Source organism: Simochromis diagramma, unplaced genomic scaffold, assembly GCF_900408965.1.
Source record: "Simochromis diagramma unplaced genomic scaffold, fSimDia1.1 OVJJ01000131.1, whole genome shotgun sequence".
Classification (NCBI taxonomy): Eukaryota; Metazoa; Chordata; class Actinopteri; order Cichliformes; family Cichlidae; genus Simochromis; species Simochromis diagramma.
Genome location: NW_024387200.1, coordinates 8,370,023 through 8,392,965, shown reverse-complemented (window position 1 = coordinate 8,392,965; position 22,943 = coordinate 8,370,023). Strand labels below are relative to the sequence as shown.

At 39.4% G+C, this 22,943-nt stretch overlaps 1 protein-coding gene across 2 annotated transcripts in view; it reads right to left on the bottom strand.

Moving 5' to 3' along the window:
* Nucleotides 1-3,774: 3,774 nt before the first annotated feature.
* Nucleotides 3,775-22,943, bottom strand: part of efna5b (ephrin-A5b) — a 98,384-nt gene continuing 79,215 nt past the window's right edge. The window contains exons 3-5 of one of the 2 annotated variants that reach the window (XM_040050300.1): nt 10,282-10,347; nt 9,841-9,921; nt 3,775-8,309 (exon numbers count right to left, since the gene is read on the bottom strand). In XM_040050300.1, coding sequence (XP_039906234.1) covers nt 8,185-8,309; nt 9,841-9,921; nt 10,282-10,347 — 272 coding nt within the window. In that variant the 3' untranslated portion in view covers nt 3,775-8,184. The remainder of the gene's footprint in view (nt 8,310-9,840; nt 9,922-10,281; nt 10,348-22,943) is intronic. The other variant, XM_040050302.1, reaches the window with a different exon arrangement.

Sequence of the window (22,943 nt, the reverse complement as noted above, 5' to 3'; positions counted from 1 at the left end):
TAAGGTTAGCATTTATAAATATGGACAAACATGACGTTTGACTAAAATACTGAGCGTTGGTTATTTCTTAGATATTAAATTGATATATTGTTTCAAACTTGAACCTTCATTTTATGCTTGGATTAATGAAAATCTGGACCATTACAGCACACAGAGTAGTAACCTGATCTCACACATGCTGCATTCTTCTTTGAAAAACAATGTGATGCTATCAACAGCAGGAGTGATAATCCACCTCAAGTCGCATTTGCTGAAATAGAGGCCTCAAAGACATTTTGAATGCGTAACATGATATATTGTCCAAGAGGGAAAGACTTGAATTAAGAATCAGATTAAAGTTATGGCAAGCTTTATGAATAATGCAGCCAGCATTTATTTCCCAGGAAGTCAACTGTAAAACATAGTCTTCTTGCCAAGTCTCTCTGCTCTCTGTACTCTCTACATTTCATCCACATCAGTAATGATGGATGGCAATTTAAAGTAAACTAATTAAACCCGAAAAGGAAAATGAATTGTGACGATATTTCATCCCATCAACATCATAATTGTGCAAGTGTCAGACTATTTCTAGCCATCAAAAAATTAAAAGCATAAATCAAAGGTTATAGAGGCAAAAAAAGGAGATTGGGTTTGAAAGTTATTGTTTTAACAGGATGACAAAATCATTAGAATCAAATTTATGACCCTGGGGCAAAGACTTCTATGATTCTAGTATTGACTTGTCAGTGTAATATCCCTGTCACTTTTGCCTCATTCATTCAGTCTGCACAGAGGAAATACTCATTTCATACTCTCACACTGAGCAGAAAGGGCTGATCAGAAGACAAAAACCTTATCCACTTTGGGAAATCTCACAGCAGAATCCTACAAATATCACTATGGATAACTAGGCAATATGTGAACAGAAGATTTTTTTTTTTTTTGATTTCTACAACCCAAATTGGCTGTGATGGTTAAATCCTGCAACCGGGAAAATAACAAAATAATCACTAGAGTTTATGGAGTTAACAGTACTTTTAAACCTCACTGTCACTAATGGAAAAACAACACTTTTAATACATGTCACTGAAAAATCTGCACTTTGTGACGACAGAATATGCATTTTTTTTTTCTTTAATGAAACCGTTTGACACTTGACAAACTAATTTGTTTTGCTGTGACAAGTTTAGTGCATCCGTTTGTTTCACAGCAATTAAAGCCGCCCACTGGTCATGCTACTTCAAGTGTTTTGTTAGTTAGTGCACACTGTTCATACATCTGGGTTGCATTTTTTTTTCCACAGCCCTGTGTGAAATTAGCTGTCATTTCAAAAGAGAAATAATCTTAATATCTACATGTGCGATCACTTACTGTAACACATTAGACATGGTGTGAAACACTGTGTGAACACTTGCTGTTTTCATAGCTCTTCATAGCATCTGGCTGTCTAAAGACAGCATTGAAAACAATCTGAGTTTCACAGAGGAATAACATTTGGCTTCCAACATTTGAAAATGCAGATACGTGCATAGATAGAAACCTGATCCCTTAAACATATAGCCAGTCAAACATGTGATCCCTGATGCAAGTACTCACCTTCTAACATTGCCTTTTTCTCTGTTTTATCTCCCTTTAAGTTGACATTTTCTACTAGCATCACATCTTCCCGTAATCCTCCTCTGGATAGGCTGTAGCCCCTCATCTCTTAGCCCTGAAGGTCAACATGTGAGAGGCATAAGCAAAAGAAAATGACCTGCATCAAACACAATGCAGTGACTCCTATCTGAGGTGGGGGATACCCCTGTAGAAAGATAGGCAGATAGGCCATCTTTAGAAGCTACATGCTCTTTGTAACAAAGCAATTTTACCTGATTGTTAACAGGATGTTCTTTTCTAGTATTTATCCCGAGAGAAGAAGAAATCAATCTTAAGCTAAAAAAAAAAAATCTTAAATAAAAGAAGTGTGAGAAATTCATATTTCTTTGAGGAACTGACTCTTTAAGTACGTAAAAAACACAATTTGATGGGTATGATCAAACACAGATAAGATTTTTCAGCCCTTTTGGAAACATTTTTTGCTGTTACGATTGATCTTCTGCAAAACAACCTACTGAAAGATATTTTTTTCCACTTTATTTTTGATTTCTCTTTCTGTTTTTATATTTTCTTCCTAAATATATTCTTAAAACATGTCAAAGCTGTCATAAGTCATAACTTCTGACCTTGAATTCTTCTCCAACTTTCTAAATAACACTGTGACATTCCACAGTGTGACTGAGACTCTGAAATGTATTCTGCTTATCAGTTATTTCTGGCACAAGCAGCCCCCCCCCCCCCCCAAACTCCCTCTCAATAAATATGGGGTTGACTAAGTTGATATGCCTTGGAGGCATTTTAAATATTCCCCCCAAAAAATATCTATTCATAAAGCGGGGCGACGTAATTGGGTGATTTATGACCTTTTCACACCACTGAAGCGATTAACTGAAGACATCATTCAGAGCTGTCAGTCAAACGGATTGTTCACATGGAAACGAAACACCATGCAGCCAGTAAGTGAGCCAGCTGACTTGAGAATGATGCCTTCAAAAGCCTTTCATTGAAGTGGCCTCTTCAGGACTGTCACTCGAGCTGTTATTGTGTTAAGCTAAAACTTGTATCAGAAAGCTACACTGGTGAAAAGAAAAATGAGATCAAAGGTGCAGGTAGATCGCTGTGCCTTCTTGCATTCATGTGGCTATCTCAAGGGTGGCATGGTTTCTATTGAAGACCGTCTCTTCCCACTGCTCGCCACTCATTCACTGCTGGTCACAGATGTTGAGTATGTTCACAGCTTAATAGTACATGTGGGATGCATCTTCACATAAAGCAATCATTTTCCCAAATTTAATGATCAGGCTCAGTGATTTGCCTTTATTGGTCTTCCTAGAGACACACACCTGCATCTCTAGAGCCTTCTTTGGTAATAACAGCAGGAAGAACAACTTGACACTAATTGGCTCATCATGTCAAGTGTGTTCATGCATAACGTATTTTTTTTCTACTGATGCTTTAAAAAAAAAAGTACCAAATTTGTGAGAAGATTATCTTCCACAGAACTGCATCCGATCTTTTGTAGCAATGCATTTTATGCTACGGTGCTTTTAAATACTGACGACAAACTGGCAGCACAACTTTTCATCCTGTTATTTTTATTTTTTTTTATCTAGTTCTCTGCTGATGTTTAACCTATATTTATAGTCTATAAAGTCAGATTTCACCAAACTTCATAACATTGCTGAAATCCAACTGGCATATTAGAGGGCCTTTCCCCTCGTTTGGTCCTCAGGGCTTGCCGACTCTCAGTCTAATTAACAGAGATAATGGAAGGTGAAGCTAAATAGCGCTGATGGGGTCCAGCAGAAGGTTATTAGGTGTCCTCATTAGTGCCCGACTGCAGTGAAAGGAGGTTTAAGGTCTTATTCTGATCCTGATGGATGGTGTTCCTCTTTGCCTGTCTTTACAGAGTGTGATTTTACTGCACAGACAGCTAGGCAGGGGCACAGATAGGGAGAAACCTAAAGAGAAGTGTGTGTGCGCACGCTGATGACATTCAATTTGGCACATAATGAGACATGATTTTGCCTGAGTGTCAGAGGAGTATGTTCATTTTCTCTATTAGTTACAGTAGGAATGTTTACTGCAATAAACAACCCTAATACAGTACTTCTTAATACACCATGGTCACGTACATTTAAATTAAGTTTCCACACCTTTGTAAAATGAGTTACAAAAAAAAAAAAAACAGTAGCACAGTCAGCAAAGCAATGGATTTGTGTTTTATTGTAGTACTCATAGTAGCTCAGACATGTGTATATACAAATACAGATCATTTTTTGTCCATTTTTAATTTTTGTTTATATAATGTAAAAGAGCAGGTTGGAAACTTTCCCCACTGATGGCAAAGTGGGAGCTGAGTTCAGAGGTGAAGGAAGAAAGATAGCAGGTGGTGCGGTGCGGTGGGGGGTGGGGTTATACAAGTACAAGAAGAATGAGACATAAAATGAAGAAGTGGCTCATCAGCAAGAGGCGAGCTGAGAACCCACGGAACCTGGATCGATGATGGGCTTTATCCCGCTAACAATCCGGTTTTGGATTGGTAGAAGGGGGTGCGCTAATCCTTGAACTGTGCCCGGGACCAATGTCTACCGTAGTGACAAGTGATTTAGGGTTGTTAAAAAGGGAGAGAAAGTGAAGGGCCCCGTCGTAGTCTCTTCGACGCCAGCAGCTGTTCCGTGTAAAAGCACAATGGCAGAAAGCGTCTTGTACACAGACCGGGCTGCCAGGGCAGAGGCTGAAGGGCTAAGGCATGGGAAACACTCTTTGCTGCCAAAGAGGGTTGCCGCTTCCCATTCACTGCAGCAACAGCAAATGAGACATGCACACACCAAACTTACAGGTCACACACATTTTTTTTTTTTCCTTTTCTTTTTTTTTTTTTTTTTTACTGAAAAACATCCACACGATGTATACACTCCCAAACACCTCCTCTTGGGAGAGCAGAAAGTGAATGACTAGTCAGAGAAGACAGAGTGCAGCTACATGGGATGACTTCAGTAGATGGATACAGAGAGTCATTCTTATTAAAAAAAAAACTTAAAGTTGCTTTTGAACTACAAAATGACTGACCCCACTGTAACCTCACAAAAATGATATTTGTTATGTACATTTGCGTAACTACACAGTTTAATGACAGCACTCAAATGGGGATGCAAAAAAACCAAAAAAGAAATCGCACAACATGAACATGAAAATCTAATACATCATAAAGGAAAAGAAAATAACAGCAGAAGAAAACTTTTTTTTTTTCCAAATGATTTTTTTTTTAAACATGTCATCAAGTTCATGCGCATGCCACATAATGAAACTGGTGAGATCCTTCTTTTTAAAAAGCCAACAGTCCAGTTATGGCTGATTTTTGAGCTGACCAACATGCTTTCAAACACTGAAGGCAAAAAAAAAGTACAAATAGGCCACCCATTAAGTCCCAAATGTTTCTTATCAAGGCAGGATCCTGACATGAAGACGTGGTGGTTGGTGACTGGTTTGAAACATGTAAGGGATGAGCCTCCTGTTGGCTAAAGTCCAGCCTGCTGTTCACCGATACGTGTTCAGCGCCCACAGGTTTCCACTGTGTATTAGCTCAAAGTTTCATTAGGCATTGAGTATCAAAACACACAATGCATCGTTTGAAGACAGTACACACTCCGCAAAACCCCGAGATAATATGGTATTTGTTTGTTTGTTTGTTTTTTAGAAAAGACATAAGAACCAAATTAATACTTTAATATCAAACACTATTTACATCAAGAAGTTTTCCTAATAATAATAGTCATAATCATCATCATCATCATCATAACAATAATAATTATACAGATTTAACAATGATGTATCTCATTTTTTTTCTTTTGTCCTCCAGAAAGGTACAAAACGGATACTAACCTAACACTACATGTTTTATGGTTGACTACCTCAGGATACACAGTATCCAGTATATAAGTTGATCCTCATTTCCCAGGTTAAGGTGTGTACAGAATAAATCATGACAATGATAGCAATAATGACAAATACCATTGGTAATTAAGTAATTAATAAGAGTACAATTGAAGCTGGTTTCCGATAAAAGTCTATTGTTAATCTGCTCGCAAGCATCCATTTCGAATCATATGCAGTGCTCATTCCCTGTGGTGTTATCCTGAAAATTAGTACCTCATTAAATGGCATGTCTCCTGTCACCCCTCACAGCCGAGCTGCTATTCCACTGTAATAGCATTGTTACCAAACCCCCCCCAAAAAACTAATGGCAAAAGGCAAAGGCAGTCTTTCTAGTAATAAAGACAGAAAAAGGCAGCCACAAAGCAAAACCATTACCATGTGCCTTTGAGACTGAATGTTACTGAACGTACGTTTGTCAGAGAAGGTGTTTGTTCTAGTAGTGTTGAATGGATTCTTTTATTTTTTGTCACTTTGTTTGGATTTTTATTTTTTACTTTTTAGGCACTCTAGTCACACTATCTTCAGCTACTTCTCATGTCTTTCCATCTGTGTGTGTGTGTGTGTGTGTTTCTCTCACTTTAATTCTTTCTGTCTCCTTCACTCACCAATTCTCTCAAACTGCAAGGTCATTGGTGCTTTAAAACCCCCCACGGCGGAAATCTACCTCCCCCCGAGACCCCCCAGGCCTTCCAGCATCTATTTTTAATACCAGAAATAACTCCCCTTGCCACAACATGGGGTCCACATGCCTGTCATTTTGAACCTCATTAAAGAGTCACTTAAGCCAGTAACACAAGAAGCTGAAGGTGGACATGCAATAGCTCCTTTGCTCCTTTTCTTGCTATTTTTCTACATTTCTGAATCCATATTTCAAGACCAATTGGTGCCCTGTTTCTCGTGCAAGAACCCGGCTCTGAAGGGAAGTCAGTTGCCGCACGTTTTCTGTGTATTCAGACTTCTTTTAAAACTAAGAAATAAGTCAATCTGAAAAGAAAAAGGAAAAAAAAACAAACATAAAAGCTTTTTATGCTAACTCACCATGTGCATCAGCGGGAGTTGAAGGAAGCTGAATATCATTATGTCACAGCGAATTCCTTTAAATTTAAGTGCTAACACAAACCTGGCCAGACTAAATAAAGCAGTGCGTCGCCTAGAATTTAATGGATTTTGTTGTTGTTATTCACACGGCAAACACAAGCTATGCATTAGCTAATGCAACGAGCTGGCTCTAAAAAACATCTCACTTTTACGTAAATCTACTGTATGAGTCAAGGCTGTGGTTACACTTATGGGACAGGGCTCCAAGGAAAAGTATGGCACTAATAATGGAAATGTCTTTTCAAACAGTTTCCCACGATTTCTTTCATATTTCTTATTTAGCTTGATGTCACACAGTACAAAAGTCCTACAGTTTTAGAATCTGTATTATTATAGAGATGTAAAAAATAAAGCTGCAAATCAATTTCAAACAATTCTTTTAACAGTCAATAGAGGGGGGGGGGGGGGGTGGGGGGGCTGTGGATGCAAATGTTTATGGGAGTGTTAATATTGACTAATTCTCAAACTGAATAGAGAGAACAAATTGCTGCCTAGCTCAGTAAACATTGTATAAAATGACTGTGACCGCTGCTGTGAAATTGCACGATCAACTTTGAGAAGGTATTGATTTTTGATCCTGATATCCACCGAAACAAAAAAAATGTCTGGTGAGAAAGTTTCAATTTAGTTGCTTTGTTAGCCAGAGCAATGCTTTGTTGAGCAGACTTTCATGGTTTTTACCTTTATTAACTCAAAGATTCGCTAAACCTTTTAAGTAGCTTATCCAAAATATACAAACACTATTTTCAAGGGAAATCAGAGATTGAATGACAAATAATCTTCAGACCGTCTTTGAACCAACATAGTCTGAAGACCTGTTGGGCTAAGGTGCATACCGGGCATTTGATTTTCAGTGCTCAGGTTTATCGTCTTGCTTCTGCTTGAAACTTCACACTTCTTTTCTTACGTCTTTAACTCTTAGCTTTTCTTACTTAATTGAAAAAAACTCTAGACGAACGGAGATGCAAAAATCTTTTTTTCTTTTTCTTTTAATGACCCAACAGAACAATCAAAATATATTCTGAAAGGCTCCTTGAGAGGTCTCAGGATTATTTGTTTGCGTATGTACAGTCATTTCTAAGACCTACCATCTTCACTGTCCTACTATGTAAAACTGGCTACTGTATAACAACTCTACTCCTGCTTAATGCTGATGTCAATATTTTTTGTATTTGACTCTGCGGCACTGTAATGTCGTGTGTTATGTAAAGTGTGTGTATATGTGTATGTCTAAACAGCGTTGCCATGACAGAAACATAATGTAAAGGGATGTCAAAAGTCACGGGAAAGTAAGAATCACTATGTGTCAAACAGGATTTGGCATCTTAGTTGAAGGTTTAAGGGGGGGAACTGTTTCTCCCGCTTCTAACATCAACTTTTTTTTTCACTCACAGACGGAGAAAGACCACTTAAATATTTTTTTTTCTGAAAAAAATAGAGGGTTCCTTGAGAAGCCTGCTTTTATGCCCAAACAAGCAAATGCAATCCACCCAAATCCCACCCCCTACCCTGCAGCCTTGGGCAGGTTCAGGCCACGCTAGGTGTAAATGACCTCCAGGACAGAGGGAGGCGCTATAAAGTGGAGAGTGCTGCTAAGCAGATCAGCATCGAAGCCAGAAGCGGACTTGTTTTCTGGAGGCGTGGCACATCATTTGTTTCACTTCGTGAAGGCTCAGCCGGTTCATGGCTGGTATCGTCTAAAGGATTTAAAGAAAGGAAGAAGAAGAAGAAATAGAAGTGAATTCTATGGTACATGCAGATTTCTCTTAACAGTGCATCATACACACAAAAGCTTATTCAGTGAACATATTCTCAAATACACTCCCAGGCCAGAAAAAAGTCACAATCATCAGGTGGTCCAAGAAAATATCAAGAGTCTGTGACTTTTTTGTGTGTGTCCTGGGCAGTGCATTCACATTTGTAGTGTGAGAATATTTCTTATTTACCAATAATGCTTTTCACCAGTTAGTGAAAAGCATAGATGTTTGGGTTTGTGCCATAAAGTCTGAGTTGCCATATGAACTTCAGTTGCTATATAATGTTTCTACTCTCAATGTCAGAAACATTTTTGAATTCATCTCCCAGGTGAGCTGCCCCCTGTGTTTTTCTGGCAGTGGCATCAGTATCTGTGAGCAGCCATGTACCCACCGCACCATGGGAAAGGAGCTGAACCATGCACAGCAAAGGACAGATAGACAGAACAGAGGACTGGACAGTTACATAACTATACAAAGTTGTGTTTGTGTGTCTGTGTGTGTGTGTGTGTGGTAGAAATTGGGCAGAGACAGGGCGACAACAGATGACGAATTAATGTTTTCATGTTTCTCCTTTGGAAGGCATAACAGGGAAATGAGCCAAAAGAAGCTTGCAAGATGAGAGCCAGCCATTGAGGATGCAGGCAGGGTTTTAAGACGGGCAAAGGGGGGAGAAGCAGATGGGTATCAAACATGCCCTAGGATGTAGCATTGCTCTGCCTGGACTTGTGTATTTGTGTCCCATTTAGGTATCATAATATCTTATCTTCATGGTGAAGACATTTCCGAATGCAGCCGATCTCATTTTCAAATGACAATCCTTTTTTTGTGATCAATGATCATATCACTGTATATATCTATATATAAATAAAAAATATAGACAGTGGGGTAGTCTTTTTGTTATTTCAGACCTTGCGGTGAGCTGGTGCTGGGAATGAGACAACAGCATGTGGGTGATGTGGAGTGTTTCAGTTCAGAGACTGGGTTAGGCTGATATATGAAGACATAAAACTGCTGTGCGTTCTGAGCACAGAAAATAATCAATGCTGTGCTACAGAGCCAACAGCAAGTCAGTCAAGAGTAAAGAAAAAGATTAAAATTTGCCAAATGTATAGCTACTGTGTGGCTGTGCCTACTGCATTCATATTATTTAATGGTTTTTAAAACTGACGTTCTTAGTTAAAATACAGGCAGAAGAATTTTAGTAAGCATAAAGATTGCATGTTGTGGCATTGACCACAACATACAGCTGGGAATATTACATGAGCAGCATTTTACATCATGTATGCAGCAGCAGTAACGTGACACCACTTTGATATTCTGGAGAAAAAGCAGCTTAAAAGAAGCATTATACAGACAGATAGGCAAGGGCAGATCAGCATCATAAAAGAAAGAGGCACAGAAAAAGGTACACATATACAGATAGCTGGAACTCATACAGAAGTGAATCAAAAAAGCAGGAAGCCATACTAACCTCGTGGTTCTAATGTATTGTCTACTTTGTCGTTTACATCAAAAACGCGGTCATGTACACCTATAGTTTTCACACAGCTGTCTATAACAGAAAATAGGGAGAATGAGAAATCATTAGAGGTATGTGCCAAATAGGTTAGTGACATTTGTAGCCCCCAACACCCCCAAGCCCTCAAAATAAACATCTCAAGCAACAAAGCTCATGGCAACATTCAGATATTCAGATTATTTTATTTGACGTGAATGTCTATCATCATTTTCATGTTTTCAAATTTATTTATTTTTTGGCAAATCAAGCAGTGCTGTGATAAGTGAAAGAGCTATGTTCAACAGTGAGCTCAAGGTAGTGAGGTAACCAGACAAGTGGATATAAAGTGCTTTGATTTTCACTCCAACCGGCTACTTCAAGAAGCTCGGTTACAAAGCCCTGTGTTGCACTTACTTGCTGGTCGGACGAAAACTTTGAGCTTCAAGCAGGTTTTTTTCCCATTTTCAGCAACAGTGGAGGCTGGAGAAAATAGACACAGGTAAAAAGATGGTGCTTTCAATACTATATAGCATCAGGTATATACAGTAAACAATGAACAAACAATGCAACTGTGTGTTTTATCTATTCACACTCACACCCGCAGCCAATTTAGAATCACCTATTAACCTAACCCCATGCATGTCTTTAGACTGTGGGAGAAAGTTGGAGAGAACCCCTGCAGACATGAGGGGGGGGGATGCAATTTCCAGCACTGACCACCGCAACACCTTGCCATCCATTAATGATTGTGTTATGAATATATTTATTTTCCCGTAGACAACAACTAGAAGTGAGGTAATTTATTAAGAAAAACACAAACCTTAATAGTTCGTTTTGACTCGTAAGTGGATTTTATGGCATTAGCTGCGGTTCTTGTGGGATTACAGCTGGAAAGTATTTACAGATGTGCTGAAGAAATCACTCTAGGGAAAGTGGAGTGCTTTGCTCGCAGTTTAATTGTACCATTTTGAGATTCAAAAACTGGCACTAGCTCAATGTGGGATCAACATAATTCCCATCATTTAACCTGGTTAAAGACTCTCATGCAGATACTTTAAATGTACACATTTATATGTATTCCTATAGAAACACATCAATCTTCTTTCAGGAGCGCAAAGTTCACACAGCGAGGATGTACAGTATGTGCTACATGTGTGGATGGTTTGCGGTTCCTGTCAGGAAATGGATCCCTTCCTGTCAAGTCCACGGGGTGTGAATCTCTCAGCATTAGCTACCATGGTGGTTGTATCACATCCCCTAAAAATATCTCAAAGGGAGCGTGTGCAAACGTGTGTGTGTGTGGTTGACCACTAATGGCGTTGTGTTGAGGCACCAGGTGCTGTCTCCTGTAGACGAGGATAGGGGTCAAACACATGTCAGCTGAAGTCTAGTGGGTGAGTACTGCCTGCATCCATCATGGTAAGATAACATGTAGTAGTTTAGCAATAAATTTTATTGTCTGGGGTCAGAGCAGAAAAAAGAAGAGTCGGCTTTTGCCACTATTGCGATACATTCATGCTATTTACTAGTTCTTCTTTCTATTATCCCCTTCAGCTCCAGTGAGACCATATTGTCCACTAAGGTGTCTTTTCGCATTATTTTATGTTTTCTGTGGATCAGTCTGATGCAGTGAAGCCAGGATTCAATTTCAAAATCGCTTTCCTCCTTTTCCCCCTTTCCAAGCACTTTCACTGCCTCTTCTGCATATCCTCTTAAATAACTTTTTTTTTTATTATTCTATAAACCGCCGTATCTGAAGAATGTTTTTCATTAAAAAAAAAAAAAACAGTCTCTGTACACATTGCTCCAATGAATGCGCTAGCATCCATTTTTTCTGAAGGTGGTGGAAAAAAAGCCGTGAGCCGTCCCTGAAGCCGGGAAATGTTTTCATTAAGAGAATTATTTCTAATGACTTTCCATCTCATCTGACCTGTTCTTTTCTTGCATTTGCACGCTCTCGTCTCCTGAGTCACCCTAAAATCCCGACGACAGTTTTCTTATCAAAAACACGCCGCATACTCATCCGCCTTCTGTGCAGCTCATCAGGATTTCTCGCTCCCTTTTGATTTTTAACCTCAGCGTTACCAATTTAATGTTGTCACTTCATCAACTGTTACCCGCATCTCCGTCATATATCACTGTACAGGAGAGGTGACCTGAGATCAGACACTATTTTTCACAGCTCAGTTCATATTCAGCAGATGCAGAAGGGAAGAGGGAAGAGAGAGAAAGAGAGGACCTTATTATTTCGGTGTGGAGGCAGCCGATGAACGCTAATGAACCTTGGCCGACGTCGCTCACCCACTCAGTCACATACACACACCAGCACCCACGCAATTTATGTCACTCTTCTTATTGCTGCACTTCTTTATCCTCTCATTCTCAGTGTGCGCACATATGCGCCCAAACAGCCGCACACCATCTCCAGATGTTTTATCTTCATCACTGTTGTGGGCAGAGTTCAGTCACAGCCATCGACACTAGCCACTTAACAAAGGCAGCTGATCATGAGAGAAGTATGGCCCTGATGAAAACAGCAAAGCGCATGTGGGCATCTCTGTCATGCTGTTGGGATGTTCATCGACTTGGCTAGAACATGATATCTGCCTCTTACGCAATAGAAATAATGCATGAGTAATTAATTTTTATGTTATCTTGACTAATATTATGAATATAGAATATGACCATCTAGATTATTTCAAGAGTTGATTAAATGAGTGCACCGATCATGGGTGCACTGCATGTAAATGTACATTTTTGTCTACATCGTAAAGACTGAGCTTTGGCTTTGCATTCTCTTTTCAGTAGCAGCTCGTAATGCTCGCTATTTGATGAGGATTCTGCCACCTGGGCACAAACTGTCCACACCAGTGCCTGCTTATTTTAGATTAACAAGCTGCTGAGGGCCAGCTTATTGTTCTTGTAGGCTGTAACATCAACACCTGCTATTCTGGCTCCCTTCAGGCCCACAATCCAACTATCAATCCATCCAGCCTAAGCAAGTGGCTGCTTTGAAGGACAGAGGCCCTAGATGTCCCAAGATGGGATTGGTGAGAGGGAGGTCGGGTTACCTCCTCCGTGCCCTGTCCCCTAGCTGGTAATGGCCGGTTCCCTCGGTACACTGCATTATGCATCAGCATTAAGGCAAATGGAATGAAGCAGAATCCAATTACAGAAGAACAAACAGGTGGGCTCAGTGCAGCTTAGGAGCAGTATTGTTTCAATCACAGCCCAAGCCAAGCTTTATTGTAACTGAAATTTTATCTACAAAACACATTTCCTATGTCTTTCACTGGAAGATTACATTCCAGACATGACGAATAACCAATAAATATCTTGAAAGAAAGCTAAAAGCAAAGATTTCTAAATACAGAAGCTAAAATTGACATAGCATATGGGTTATCCATCATCTAGCAGGTGAAATGGGGGGAGGGGGAACAATGCAGGGTGAGTTTTGTTTGTCATTTTGTAAACATCAAATCTGTGTCATCTGAGCTTTTCTCGTAACCACTGAACATTTTAAACATTTGGGTGTTTGCCAGTATCAGCACAACCACAAAGCCTAATGCAGTCTGGCAGTCTTTAACTAATTTCTAATGAAAAAGTTTCCTCTTTTCACCCGTATATTTAAGTTTGCTGTGTTTGTAGTGGTCAATTCCACACACACACACACACACACACACACACAAATCCACTGAACATACTTAGCCCAGATGTCCACCAAAGCTAATCATACTGTCACAACAAACTGTCAGCATTTTATAGAACAGCGTTACGGAGAAAGGCATTCCTTCGGTTTCAGTTACAAAAGCCAAACCTTGCACAGACTTGTACAGGATCATGTGAACGTGTAACATGAATAGCATGATGTTAGCGTGCCTGTAGCCTGTGTCAAGTCTCCAGCTGGTTTTAATAATGGCGCTCCATTCCTTAGATCACTGCTTATTTGTTAGATGGGAGGGGTTAAACTGGAAAGTCTGTAATGTTGTGTCCAGCTCCGAGCATTCCTCGTTAGATAATTCTTCAAGCTCGGAGAAAAACAGCCCGTTGGCTTTGTCTTTCATTTAGTAGGATTACCCATGTGAATTACCCCATGCAAGCTTAGAGTGTATGTCCAAAAGTTCAGGATTCTGAATTTACATAAAATTGTGTACAGGGGAGAAGAAGCGGTGAGAAACGAAAAGCTTCACTTTCTAAAAACTATATGCCAGCATCTATACGTTTCTTTTATACAGCCTCCTTCCCAGGAATCTGCTATTCCGAGACCAGAAATTACTTGTGGCATCTATTAGCTTTCACTGAAAAAAGAACAATGTTGGACTAAATAAACAAAAGAAAACTTTTAATTCAAGAGACTTGCTTTATTTATTTATTTCTTTAGAGAGAGAATGCTTGCATGACCCCTCTAATAAGAAATATGAACTGTTTCATTGTTCAGAATAATCTCTTCGTTGCAAACAACAGCGCACACTTGACTGTATGAAACACATGTTCAATAAAGTGTCCATATGCACTGACATACACATAATGGCTAAATGTTCCTCAGAAATTATTCTCCCACATCTTATAAAGCAGCAGACTTAAAAGGACAAAAATGTATCTATTTACAGGCTTTAAAAAAATGTGAATGTGTATGTGTGTTTGCCTTTATACACAGAATCTGTATGTGTGTGTAAGAAGATGGAAGAGACTATCGACTGAAGAGGCCCATTAACCAGATGCTACTACAGCGAACACACAATGGGAGGGAATGAGGGAGCTGAGGAGCAGTAAAAGAGGAGGGTTTGGATTCATGCATCAGAGGGAACATAAACTTCTCCCCCTGGTGATAGCTGGCCTTTTGCTCCTTCCTTGTATATTTCAATTGTTGGCAAAAGTGCACCAAAGTCATTCCTTTTGCCACTTGTGCAATTGGGACAAGGTCACAAGCCCTGAGGAAAACACTGAGAGAAATATAAGTTGAGAAGGGGAAGTTAGATGCAATCAATAACGCCTAATTATACAGTGCAACACTTTCCTCACACTACTGAATGTCAGAGCACTTGTGTAAGGATACAATTATTTCCTTGTCAAAGTGCATCCAGCATCATAATTTTGTGGAAGACCACATAATGACGCTCTTACAAATTACTCTTGTCGTCTTGAAAATGAAAAGCGAGTGATTGAAAGTCTGAAAACCCTTCAATTTCATCAACCGATTCATGTCTTTGCACTCAAATTACAATAAAATGGATGATTTATTAATCTATGGTGGAGTTCGGCGTTTTAAGGCAGTTTCAGAATAATAAGTCTGTGCATAATAATGGTTCATTACTGCACTTAGTGTCTCACGTAGGATCATAATATTATTGTTATGGCCCAAGTACCCACCCACTGAATAAACGAGCAAAATTGTGAGGCTCTGTGTGTGTGTGTGCGAGTGTACAGTAATGTGTGCACTGTAACAACGGAAGAATAAAGGAGAAAAATATACAAGAATTAACCAATTAAACACAGTCGCTTGCAGATTAACACTGTACTGTGCTACACAATGGTTATAGATCTTTAGGTTTTTATGCATCACGCAGTTAAAAACTATCCTGAGCAACGAGTCCTGCAGTAGATACCGTGGCGATAAAGAGCCCTCAGCTCAACATTATCATTTCAGTCTAGGATTACGTGAGGAAACAGAATCAAGGGAGGCAGCCTTAGTGGGAGTTAAAGCAAACCCAATTTGCTTTTAGCAAAACTTTTGCACAGTACTATATCTGTTAATGGTTTAATGGCCAGGGATAGAATGTCCTTGACTTTGGGATTGTGAATCATAATCAGTTCCTGAAGATGGCTGTTAGGTGCATGAATCATAATAGGTTGAGAGGAGCCGTGTGCACTTTGATTCACAGCCCTCGCCTGCCCTATTTTTCCACTGATCTCTTGGCTTTTCACAGCCACTCTGTTTTCTGGCAGGCGTTGTGATGACTACTTTAGGGGCGGTCAAACTCGGATAACTTGATTAGAGACTTTTCTATCTCGCCTTGCTTTCTCTGGGCTGTCAACAAGTATGCCATGAGTTCACTCATGGTCTATTATTAACCAAGTCTGGCCAACAGGCTAGCTAACTGATTGACTGTTTTCAATTTATTTTTAAAAAAAATGGATGCCTGAAGTTCCAGTGAGCTTGTCATGACCAAAACCAGTTTATTTTTGCGTTATTGGATCTCATCCAAAACATGTGCAGGCTTGTTTCCACGACTGGGGGGAAAAAACAAAAAAAGAAGCCATCTGTAAGTCAAAATGTGTCATTATTCTGTCAAAAATTTAAATTGGGTATTTCAAAATATTTTTTGACCGAGTTAAGACTTTGAGATAGTAATCCAAAACTTCAGCTCAGCTCTGCCTGGCATTCTTTTTCCCATAGAACCCAGCACATTGAATTGACACATTTACCAATGTGTTTGATATACAGACAGAGATAGGTAACATATTTGAGAAATCTGTATCTTCATAAGGCACCAAGAACACCCAGAAGGACTTCAGTCATGAAATACTGTAGACAAGAAGATAGAAAAAACATTTATTTATGTATGTTTTCGGGGTGGCTGTAGCTCAGGAGGTAAAGCGGGTAATCTACTTATTGGAATGTTGATTGTTCAATTCCTGGCTGCTCCAGGTTGAATGTTAAAATTTGTTCTTTGAAAGAAATATCTTGGGTAAGACACTGAACCCTATTTGCTCTATTCAAAGTGTGAATATTGGGTACAAAAGGCTTAGAGTGTAGTGGGGGGGAAATTCTGGTGTGAATAAGGCATGTTCGATAAAGTGCTCCCTGTGCTCAAGTAGAGTGCAAAAGTGCCATATAAGAACCAGTCCCTTTACTGTTAACCATGTTTTTGGAGAGCAAATCATTCCACAGTCTCTTATTAGTAGTAATCTAGTTTTTGAATACTCAAAATATGTATTAATCACTTAGAACAAATAATCAAACCCATGCATTTGTATCTGTGGCATGCATTCTGGGAGGCAAAATCACAGAGCTTATCTAGTGCCAAAGAGGCACAGGGAGGACACTTAATTAAAAAAGCAGTGCCATTGGCAGCTGCTAAGTACAAGCTCCCCCCCCCAAAAAAATCCCTGAATCTGAACTGACTCCTGCAGAAAAGCCGTCGACTTCTGTCTTCTTTGTAAATCTGGGACTTCTAATAAATGTTCTGGTGGTCATTGTGGAAATTGTGGCTCTGTTATTAAGATTTAAAGGATTATAGGACAAATGTTGTGCGATTTGTGGCTTTTTTTAATTTATTTTTTTCACTGAGGTTATTGAACGATGATTTGCCTCCTGTTCTTACGTAAAGTTTGTTAAACATGCAGTCCCACTGAGTTTGTACTTGAGCAGGTATTCTAACAAGACCCTCGGTGGAAGGCCCTGGCTTCAAACTAATAACATATGACTCTATTATGCTTCTTACAGGCTGAAATGCACACAGCTTAGTGACAGCACACCTTCCCATGTCCACGTTTATATGTCTGTGTCTATAGTGGGGAGTACTGTATTAAACCCAAAGGAGAGGATTAGATATAAGAGAGAGACAATAAATGATATAGTAACCAGGGGAGATAGTGGTGGAATGTATATCCATCTATCAGGATTATAATAATGCATTCCAGACAGTGTGGATCCGGGTGCCTGTTATGTGTATCTGTCCATGTTTATTTATGCAAAATGTGGATGAGTGTGTATACATTTGTGCAAGTGCCGTGTTACTCTATGTTGTCAGATTATTTCTGAATGCCAATGACAGCCCTGATTTTTCATTTGAATGGATGATGCCGTCCATATGCAGGATACCTCCTTGTACCACAAATGGAACTGAGTTGACTCTTTATCATTATTAGCAACTCTTCCATAGCCCCGGAAAAACACAGAGCACATACGCCACCCCCGCCTTTATTTCATTTTTGCCATTAATGCCATTTTTCTGTGGCTGCCATTTCCTGCTCTGTCTCTGCTTCTCTCTCCTCTCCAGAGTGGCTTGAAGGATCATGGCGCATCACGGGATTTATGGTCAATCGCGAGACAGCTACAGTCCACGTCTTGAAGAATCTGTAAAAGCTTTGTGTGCATGTAGCAGTCCAGAAAAGCTGAAATATGTCTTATGAGATTTTGTAAAAAAGCCTTATAAATATCAAATGTTTTCTCTTGTTTTTTTAAGCTCGCTATTTATGATCAGTCTTGGCTTTGTGTTGCATTAGCATTTCGCATTTTAGCCTACGGGCATCTGGAGACTGATTGAAACTTTGCTAAATGTTTTTCATTTTGTAATACAGCATGGATATAATCGCCACCGCAGTCTGGGTTTTGATAACGCATTAAACAAGTGTTCATTTGATATCATGCACAGACTTTCCAAAGGACTGTTCGTTTCTGTAATAACCACAAGATAAGACACAAAGATATTATTGACGGTGCGTTCTGTGAGAAGCAGTTCCAGTCTATGAAGGCAAGCAAGTCAAACGGCAAGAAAATGTCTTTTTAACCACCGGTCTGCCACTGCATTGTTACTCCAAGTAGTTTCCTTTTTCTCACAAATCTTGCCTAATAAACATCATAACTCTGCTCACTCGTTGCTTGCGGTGAGGTGCCGCTGATATTGGATATCTGCCCTTTTTGATTAAAATCACTCTGATACACGATTGTGTCCATATTAGAAAATTGTGCTTGCATCAGCATTCAGCGAGATGGGCTCCACTTAAACCAAGACTGCTCTGTGAACTGTGACCCAAGAAGGGCTCCCGCTGTCCAGGCTTATCCCAGCTGTCATTCACGGAGGCAGACACTTGCAGAATACTGCATTTTGCTGAACTGCTTATGTGACCAACATTGAGATAATCCCCATCCTGCATCTGAATGTGTTCAACATTATTTACTTTGTTAACTCTGTTTTGCATTGACTTGTACACCAAGATAAGGCTCCTGACCAACTCTTGTTTTCTTACATCTTTAATTAACTGCCTCAAATGGAGAAAAACAGGATGACGCAAACTAAAATGAAGAATTATGACCTCTATTTTAGTGAATTTCCTCTGTCCTGCTAGCGTTGATTAAGCGCTTTCTGTTCTCGAAGCAGATGACAGCAGAACCCTGTCTCCTCTCTCTAATTTTATCAGAGATGCAACAAATCAACCTTCGACCTGCATCAAACTCACAGGGCGAAAACACCATTAAGGGGCGTTTTCTCTGCAGGAATATGATTTGACATCTTAATTTTCATCTACAAACAAGATAGCAAATCAATCACGTCGCTGAGGGCAAATTTTTCATCCCCTAGTCCCTCCGGTCATTTGGCTACAGAAAGTTAATAGAGAAAGGAAAAGATTAATATTCTGATACTGTATGTCAGCACCGTTTACATATAAGGCCTCTGTTGTGTATGGAGACAGACTGTGCTTTCTCAAAATGAGTACAAATCTGAGGAATATTGATTGTGAACGGATTTTTTTTTTTAATCTAGGATGCATGATAAACTATTACGTCTCAAGTACATGAGCGCTTTCACAGTATTGCTTACCTCAGCTTGTGTGTTCATGGATAGTGACCTTTGCCTTGGGACACACTGACATTTCAGTTGAGAGCGGTTATGCAGCATAGCCAGCTTCAGTGGGTAATGATGCCTAAGATTTTCTCTGTTGGCTATGCCACGCTATACATTTACACAACAGTCTGACTATGGAGAATAACAGGTTTTTTCACTTTAAATGGCAAATATATATATTTATTTGAATAAATATATAAGTAAATGAGTGAAATCATGTTTGAATTTTGGATGTTTTGTTTTTTTTTTTTTTAATTAAACGGTGCCAATTTTCCCCATAGTGTGATAACTAACAACTAGCTAAAAAAAAGCCAGATGTACTGCGTGTTCACGTTCCACATGAACCCCACATGAATCAACTTTTTCATGCTTCAAATAAATCACAAAATTTTGGCACAGCCAGTACTTAGGTGTTCCTAACAAGATGCAGCACGAGCCAGAGTTTAATTAGTGTTTACTCGCGGTTGCACAGAATTTGACAGCAGTCTTTTTCTTTCTTTTTCATCATTAGCAACAATAATGAGACTGGATATTGTCACAAGGTAGTTGGCTAAATCCTGTCATAATAACAGTCAAGTTAAATATCAGCAAGATTGTTTCATAGCTGAATAAGCATTCACATCTCAGAAACTATAGGACGTAATATCATCGTTATCATTAAAAAGAGCTAAACCTTGTATTCACTTCATTAAATAAGAATGATGGCATTAGACATTGACAAAGTGCTGCAACTGTAACACTGAAAATTAGTAACACACTGGAACAATGAAACCAAGAGAAAACGCTGCACTAAACGTTATTAAAACTCCAACTTTCTTGGCCAACTCAATCTTTGCTACAGAAATAATGCCATCTTGTCAGGCTCATGGTCCACTAACACAATTTTTTCCATTCTAGGGTTTAGCGCCACATAGTAAGCCCTAACTGAGATTAATAAATGATAATAAACAACAGCTGTAAAACTGAAATGTTATGTTATATCCACACTAGCGCTAGAATTTATCTGCACACCATACAAGAGTATTTGTGATTTCATGTGAAAATGGCAGGCACACTGAATGTGCTCAAAGATTCCCATTCATGAAAAGGTGAGAAGGAAAGATGGTTGAGAATATGCATGTTTTCAGGTGTTTACTTAAAACACAACAAACCCAAGAAAACCGGGTTTATTTATTAGATTTAAGTGCACATTCACTGGATATTTTTGCAATGTAGTTCCCGAAATGTGAGCAAACACTCCATCTGCAATCAAGATTGGTTTAAGGAGGATGGATGTGTTTCTTCCTGTTTATATTGCAAAAAGGTTTTGTAAACACATTAGTCTAAACAGCCAATAAGCTGATAGGTATGTTTGTAACACAGGGAATTGAAGCTAAAAAAAAACCTGCTTATTTTTATTGCTTATTTGTGTCACTTTGCCAAATATTAGACACAGAGGGTTAAAGTGAAAATAAATATTTTCTCCATACGTTTGAATGGAGTTAGAGGATTATCTGTAAAACACATGGCAGGCAAAACCCGACCAGCATCTGGACAAAGTTCAGTGTTTATGAATAAAGACTCGGCTTGCGAGCATACAGCACATGAGGGAAATCTGCCTGAAAAGCTGACTTCACTTCAAGGTGCCTGTAAAATATTGCAGCTGATGCCCTGGTGCTGATGTGCAAACAAGAAAAGAGACTCCCAGTTACTGCAGCATTTAGTATTTTATTCAGTATTAGAAAGGGGAAAACTGTATGTTAAGGTAAAAATGCAATCCCTGGGAACATTGCAGGGATTAAGTTATACTGTTACGATTTAATTTTGCCACTTTTTTAGTTTTTCCTGAGTTAGAAATTTGTATTTTTTTACTACAATTGAATATCTGAAAAGGTTGCATTTTTTGTCGCGCTGGTGTATTAAGAAGATTCGGTGATCACACTGATGATGATGATGATGACAGAAGCTGCCACAGATGAATTGTAAAGATGTAAAAATGTGACTAGCTCTCCCTCTCTCCATATCCCTTCTTCAGCTTTACATCCCGTCTCCTAAAGAGACTGTCCAATCCATTAGCAGCCATCTCCCCTGCTTCCTGTGGACATTCAGGCTGGACACAATGACAGTGGGAAATCACATGTCAGATGACTTCATGGTAGATGACTTTAATATCCGCCACACTAACCAGTGAGTATATACGCTGAAATCATTCAATAGCCAATGAAGCCGCGGGCCACTAAACAAAATATGGCGTGCTATAGCAGAATGGATGTGTTCCATGGAAGCCCTGTCGGTCGCAGTGTAATTTAATCCAGCCCTTAGGACAAGCATCTCTCAACAGAAATGGGAAAAAAAATTGCAAAAAGAGACTTGAGGGAGTGGATGAATTTTATAACCCTACACTAACCCCTATCAACTCTCCCAAGTCTGGAGACCCCCCCTCCCTCCTGATTTAGTATGAGTGTCAGTGTGAACTGGCTATAAAAGAAAAGGAAAATCTGGTTACTTTTAACAGATAAATGGCCAAAAACCTGATTGTTGAAAGGCTTCGGGGAAAGATTATTTCATAGACAAGCTTGAGATTGACAGCACCTATTTAGCACGAAAACAAGAGCAAACATTAGTGAGATACAGTTATGTTGTTTTTCCCCCTCCCTCCCTTTCTTCTTTTCTTTTTACTCCAGTCCCTAAGAGGAAACATGTGAAAGGAATAAAGCACACAAGTGTCGGTTAGCTGTCGGGTTAACTGCTTCATAAAAGCCTGCCAATTTAGAAAACAGATCGCGGTGTATAGGTAGAGTTCAGCTGTGCTCCTGAGTCATCTTTGGGAGATGAAAACAAAAGGACATGGGATTGTGACAGCTGCGCTGAGCTCCATTTAAGCCGCAGGCTGACAATTACAGAAACCTCTTTTTTAACCTTTCTTTAACCAAGAAAAGTGACTATACGAGTATATAACTCGTGTTCTGTCCATGTGCATATATTACTGTAGAGGAAGAACTCGTGCCATTCAGTTCCCCTATTACCTTACTTTGATAAAAGCTCATTTCCCAGGGGCCTCAACTTCAGATGAAGTCAGTTAGGCTCAGTTCTTATGCCAAGAAGCAGACAACTTAACATCTAACACAAGCTACACAGAAGAATAATATAATACAGAGAGCAGGGCACTCCTTTTTGAAAGATACAGTATTGTGAAGCAGGAGAAGAGAGCTATAACTTTCAGACTGTCTCAATTTAACTCCCCTATGAATTCCATTGCCATTTTAGGGAAGAGTTTTCTGTGGTTGACGAGAGCAGTGTGAAAAGCTTAGCTGAAAGCAGAGCATGAAAGCATCTACTCGGATCACTGTAATGCCACCCTCAAAGCTCTGCAGCAAAATTGAGAAAACATAGTTGGGAAATAGCGGCTCTCTCGTGCTGTTGTAGTAGTAGATAAACAGTGGGTCAGGAAAGGGCCTTCCAGGTATGTTATTCCTGTTGAATTACATTTTTTTGGATTCGTATTTTTTCTGTGGATGCTTGGGTTGC